The 5,870-nt window shown below is 36.9% G+C and overlaps 2 protein-coding genes across 2 annotated transcripts in view; one reads left to right on the forward strand and one right to left on the reverse strand.

Annotated features, from left to right (window-relative positions):
• The window catches only part of LOTGIDRAFT_81503 (hypothetical protein), a gene marked incomplete at both ends in the record, with an annotated part of 34,481 nt that extends 32,483 nt beyond the window's left edge, over positions 1-1,998 (reverse strand). The window contains one exon of the mRNA XM_009054404.1: positions 1,684-1,998. Coding sequence (XP_009052652.1) covers positions 1,684-1,998 — 315 coding nt within the window. The remainder of the gene's footprint in view (positions 1-1,683) is intronic.
• A 211-nt stretch (positions 1,999-2,209) lies between these two features.
• On the forward strand, positions 2,210-3,154 carry LOTGIDRAFT_174755 (hypothetical protein; the record flags this gene model as incomplete). Its single annotated transcript, XM_009054405.1, has 2 exons — positions 2,210-2,324; positions 2,787-3,154. 2 exons carry the CDS (start codon positions 2,210-2,212, stop codon positions 3,152-3,154), a joined length of 483 nt encoding a protein of 160 aa, XP_009052653.1.
• Between the last annotated feature and the right edge of the window lie 2,716 nt (positions 3,155-5,870).

A 5,870-nucleotide genomic window follows, 5' to 3' on the forward strand; every position in this document is an offset into this window, starting at 1 on the left:
ATCTCTAAAATCAGTTCTATATTCAAGGTAGATGACAGATAAACTTGTTATCTCTAAAATCAGATCTATATTCAAGGTAGACAATAGATAAACTTGTTATCTCTACAATCAGATCTATATTAAAGATAGGTAACAGATAAACTTGTTATCTCTACAATTAGATCTATATTCAAGGTAGATAACAGATAAACTTGTTATCTCTAAATTTAGAATTATATTCAAGATAGGTAACAGATAAACTTGTTATCTCTAAAATCAGATCTATATTCAAGGTAGATAACAGATAAACTTGTTATCTCTAAAATCAGATCTATATTCAAGGTAGACAATAGATAAACTTGTCATCTCTACAATCAGATCTATATTAAAGATAGGTAACAGATAAACTTGTTATCTCTAAAATCAGATCTATATTCAAGGTAGATAACAGATAAACTTGTTATCTCTAAAATCAGATCTATATTAAAGGTAGATAACAGATAAACTTGTTATCTCTACAATCAGATCTATATTCAAGGTAGATAACAGATAAACTTGTTATCTCTACAATTAGATCTATATTCAAGGTAGATAACAGATAAACTTATTATCTCTACAATTAGATCTATATTCAAGGTAGATAACAGATAAACTTGTTATCTCTAATATCAGATCTATATTCAAGGTAGATAACAGATAAACTTATTATCTCTACAATTAGATCTATATTCAAGGTAGGTAACAGATAAACTTGTTATCTCTACAATTAGATCTATATTCAAGGTAGATAACAGATAAACTTGTTATCTCTAAAATCAGAATTATATTCAAGATAGGTAACAGATAAACTTGTTATCTCTAAAATCAGATCTATATTCAAGGTAGATAACAGATAAACTTGTTATCTCTAAAATCAGATCTATATTCAAGGTAGATAACAGATAAACTTGTTATCTCTAAAATCAGATCTATATTCAAGGTAGATAACAGATAAACTTGTTATCTCTAAAATCAGATCTATATTCAAGGTAGGTAACAGATAAACTTGTTATCTCTAAAATCAGATCTATATTCAAGGTAGATAACAGATAAACTTGTTATCTCTAAAATCAGATCTATATTCAAGGTAGATAACAGATAAACTTGTTATCTCTACAATCAGATCTATATTAAAGGTAGATAACAGATAAAGTAAGATATCTGTTGATATATTGATAAGAATGTCGGCACCGATAGCAGCACAGAAAACTTAGTAGGAATATTGAGACTTAATCATGCCGTGAATAAATCCCCCCCCCCCTCCTCCATATTGTACCAGAATTAATAGTTTAATTAAGTTTCCAAATTGAAAGTTATATTGGCACATTTTATTATTTATTTATTTCTTTAATGAAAGGAAATTTTTCAACAGAATACAATATTACGCAGTCTGTGACCAAAATATTGGCGTTTCTATTCTTTCAAATCCAAACAAGCATTTTCAGTGCTCAGATTATTAAAGAGATTTTAAAGAGACTTTTCTCTGTCTGTGGTTCCTACAATTCCACTAAAACTGAGTGATGATACTCAATGGGATAAAATATATTTTACATGGCGGCTGACTCTTGGCAGGTGTAGATGACTTTTGGCAGGGTGAATGAACTCTTGACAGGGTGAGGTGGGTGACTCTTGACAGGGTGGGTGACTCTTGACAGGGTGAGTGACTCTTGGCAAGGTGGGTGACATTTGGCAGGATGTGTGACTCTTGGCAGGGTGAGTGACGACAGGGTGGGTGACTCTTGGCAAGGTGGGTGACATTTGGCAGGATGGATGACTCTTGACAGGATGGGTGACTCTTGGCGGTGTGGGTGACTCTTGACAAGGTGGGTGACATTTGGCAGGATGGGTGACTCTTGACAGAATGGGTGACTCTTGACAGGATGGGTGACTCTTGGCGGTGTGGGTGACTCTTGGCAAGGTGGGTGACATTTGGCAGGATGGGTGACTCTTGACAGAATGGGTGACTCTTGGCGGTGTGGGTGACTCTTGGCAGGGGAGTTATGACTAACCTATCGGGATCAAATTGGGATTTTTCTGAATTACAATCCGTTGTGTGGTTTTCTGGCAATGACAATTTAAACTGTCTGTGCCACTTTAACGATATAATTCTAGCTTACTACGTTTCTCTTCTCTTCTATATAAACCCATACAAACTTACCTTCTCTACTCACAACTCTATCAAGAAGACAAAATGACTGTCATATCTAATTTGATGTTGGTAATTGTTTTGCTGTGTGTTGTGTCTTTACAAGTTGCCAGCTCTAAACCTCATTCACGCATCAGAAAGGCTGTTGATGGAAAAAAAGGTAAAAATTTTCATCGTTTACCCAGAGACTATAGTCTGAGGCGCATCTTTGGGGTGGACAGTTATTGTGCATGATCCAATTTCTTTTGAACTTTTCTCTTTAATGGTACCGTCACACCGGAAAGACGTTCTCACTGTGCTGCTACTGTGATGAAAATTGGATCAGAGAGTGTAAAGGTCGCCATTAACGTGGTCTAAACGTGTAGGACACACCAGATATTGTGTAATTGCCAAGTCAGGGGTTTATTTTGGACACGTACAAAACAAACGCCAAGATTCTACAATCTGTTTAGGATTGCGGTGAGAACGCAACGGATACAACATCCTCATAATAGTCAGGATATTGCGATCATTGTCTTATACCTTGACTACAATACCCTGACCAATGTGAAGATATGGGTATGTGTATGTTAACTTTCAAAGAAAAACTACAGTAGTAAAAGAAAATCTATATCTATTTCAGATTGTTATAAGATTACAGAAGACAAGATGGCGGATTATCAGAATTGGAATCTAACTTCTGATAAAACCGAAGATGAATGCAAACAAATGTGTGAGAACAATACACAATGTATCACATTTCTGTCCAATAGATATTTGATTGAAAATGACATGACATTATATTGTGTTCTGTTCCCAGAACCACATATCTTTACGGCAGTAGATATAAGCTTGGAGGAGTGTAAAAAGAAATGTACGGAGATGAAAGAATGTAAAACGTTGCAGTACATTACAGATAATTGTCAACTGTATGACATTGAATACAGTAAAATACCAGCTGATAAATTGAAACACGAGCCTTTAATGATATTAGCAGAGAGAACTTGCTAGAGGTATAGAAATATTGAGATACGATAGAACCACGAATTTTGTGAAAAAATACAATCCGTAATTCATGTAATTCATCTAAATAAATATGATCATGTTTTTCTGCAAATTTTTTATTGGGCACTAAAATTTAAAATTTATATTTTATAAAGAGGTTTTCTAAAGTTTTTAAATGTATCGATACTATCAGTGTCCCCGATACACATCAAAACTTATAAAACCTCTTTACAATCTCTTTAATACCTTATATACCAAAGTTTACAGCAAGAATACCAAATAGACACAGAAGTGATTTAGAGTTGACACACCCAGTTGCAGGGTGATCAAATGTTCCATTAGGAACAAGGCCCTGACTTGCTAACTACATATTTAGATAAAAATACTCATCAATATAAAAAGTCGTTGTTCTTTGAAAAGATAGCTTGCCAGACAAGGTAACAAGTGAAAAGATAGCTTGCCAGACAAGGTAACAAGCGAAAAGATAGCTTGCCAGACAAGGTAACAAACGAAAAGATAGCTTGTCAGGCAAGGTAACAGGCGAAAAGATAGCTTGCCAGACAAGGTAACAAACGAAAAGATAGCTTGCCAGACAAGGTAACAAGCGAAAAGATATCTTGCAAGGCAAGGTAACAAGTTAAAAGATAGCTTGCCAGGCAAGTTAACAAGCGAAAAGATAGCTTACCAGACAAGGTAACAAGCGAAAAGATAGCTTGCCAGACAAGGTAACAAGTGAAAAGATAGCTTGCCAGGCAAGGTAACAAGTGAAAAGATAGCTTGCCAGGCAAGGTAACAAACGAAAAGAAAGCTTACCAGACAAGGTAACATGTTAAAAGATAGCTTGCCAGGCAAGGTAACAAGCGAAAAGATATCTTGCCAGGCAAGGTAACAAGTTAAAAGATAGCTTGCCAGGCAAGTTAACAAGCGAAAAGATAGCTTACCAGACAAGGTAACAAGCGAAAAGATACCTTGCCAGACAAGGTAACAAGTGAAAAGATAGCTTGCCAGGCAAGGTAACAAGTGAAAAGATAGCTTGCCAGGCAAGGTAACAAACGAAAAGATAGCTTACCAGACAAGGTAACATGTTAAAAGATAGCTTGCCAGGCAAGGTAACATGTTAAAAGATAGCTTGCCAGGCAAGGTAACAAGTTAAAAGATAGCTTGCCAGGCAAGGTAACATGTTAAAAGATAGCTTGCCAGGCAAGGTAACATGTTAAAAGATAGCTTGCCAGGCAAGGTAACATGTTAAAAGATAGCTTGCCAGGCAAGGTAACATGTTAAAAGATAGCTTGCCAGGCAAGGTAACATGTTAAAAGATAGCTTACCAGACAAGGTAACGAGCGAAAAGATAGCTTACCAGACAAGGTAACAAGCGAAAAGATATCTTGCCAGGCAAGGTAACAAGCGAAAAGATAGCTTGCCAGGCAAGGTAACAAGCGAAAAGATAGCTTGCCAGGCAAGGTAACAAGCGAAAAGATAGCTTCCCAGGCAAGGTAACAAGCGAAAAGATATCTTGCCAGGCAAGGTAACAAGCGAAAAGATAGCTTGCCAGACAAGGTAACAAGTGAAAAGATATCTTGCCAGGCAAGGTAACAAGCAAACAGATATCTTGCCAGGCAAGGTAACAAGTGAAAAGATAGCTTGCCAGACAAGGTAACAAGTGAAAAGATAGCTTGCCAGACAAGGTAACAAGCGAAAAGATATCTTGCCAGGCAAGATAACAAGTGAAACGAAAGCTTACCAGACAAGGTAACAAGCGGAAAGATAGCTTGTCAGACAAGGTAACATGTTAAAAGATAGCTTGCCAGGCAATTTAACAAGCGAAAAGATAGCTTACCAGACAAGGTAACAAGCGAAAAGATAGCTTGCCAGACAAGGTAACAAGTTAAAAGATAGCTTGCCAGGCAAGGTAACAAGTGAAACGACCAGGCAAGGTAACAAACGAAAAGATAGCTTGCCAGACAAGGTAACAAGTGAAAAGATAGCTTGCCAGGCAAGGTAACAAGTGAAACGAAAGCTTACCAGACAAGGTAACAAGCGAAAAGATAGCTTACCAGACAAGGTAACAAGCGAAAAGATATCTTGCCAGGCAAGGTAACATGTTAAAAGATAGCTTGCCAGGCAAGGTAACATGTTAAAAGATAGCTTGCCAGGCAAGGTAATAAGCGAAAAGATAGCTTGCCAGACAAGGTAACAAGTGAAAAGATAGCTTGCCAGACAAGGTAACAGGTGAAAAGATAGCTTGCCAGACAAGGTAACAAGTGAAAAGATAGCTTGCCAGGCAAGGTAACAAGTGAAACGAAAGCTTACCAGACAAGGTAACAAGCGGAAAGATATCTTGCCAGGCAAGGTAACATGTTAAAAGATAGCTTGCCAGGCAAGGTAACATGTTAAAAGATAGCTTGCCAGGCAAGATAACATGTTAAAAGATAGCTTGCCAGGCAAGGTAACATGTTAAAAGATAGCTTGTCAGACAAGGTAACATGTTAAAAGATATCTTGCCAGGCAAGGTAATAAGTGAAACGAAAGCTTACCAGACAAGGTAACAAGTGAAAAGATAGCTTGCCAGACAAGGTAACAAGTGAAAAGATAGTTTGCCAGGCAAGGTAACAAGTGAAACGAAAGCTTACCAGACAAGGTAACAAGCGAAAAGATAGCTTGTCAGACAAGGTAACATGTTAAAAGATAGCTTACCAGACAAGGTAACATGTTAAAAGATAGC

Source organism: Lottia gigantea (genome assembly GCF_000327385.1).
Source record: "Lottia gigantea unplaced genomic scaffold LOTGIsca_216, whole genome shotgun sequence".
Taxonomy (NCBI): Eukaryota; Metazoa; Mollusca; class Gastropoda; family Lottiidae; genus Lottia; species Lottia gigantea.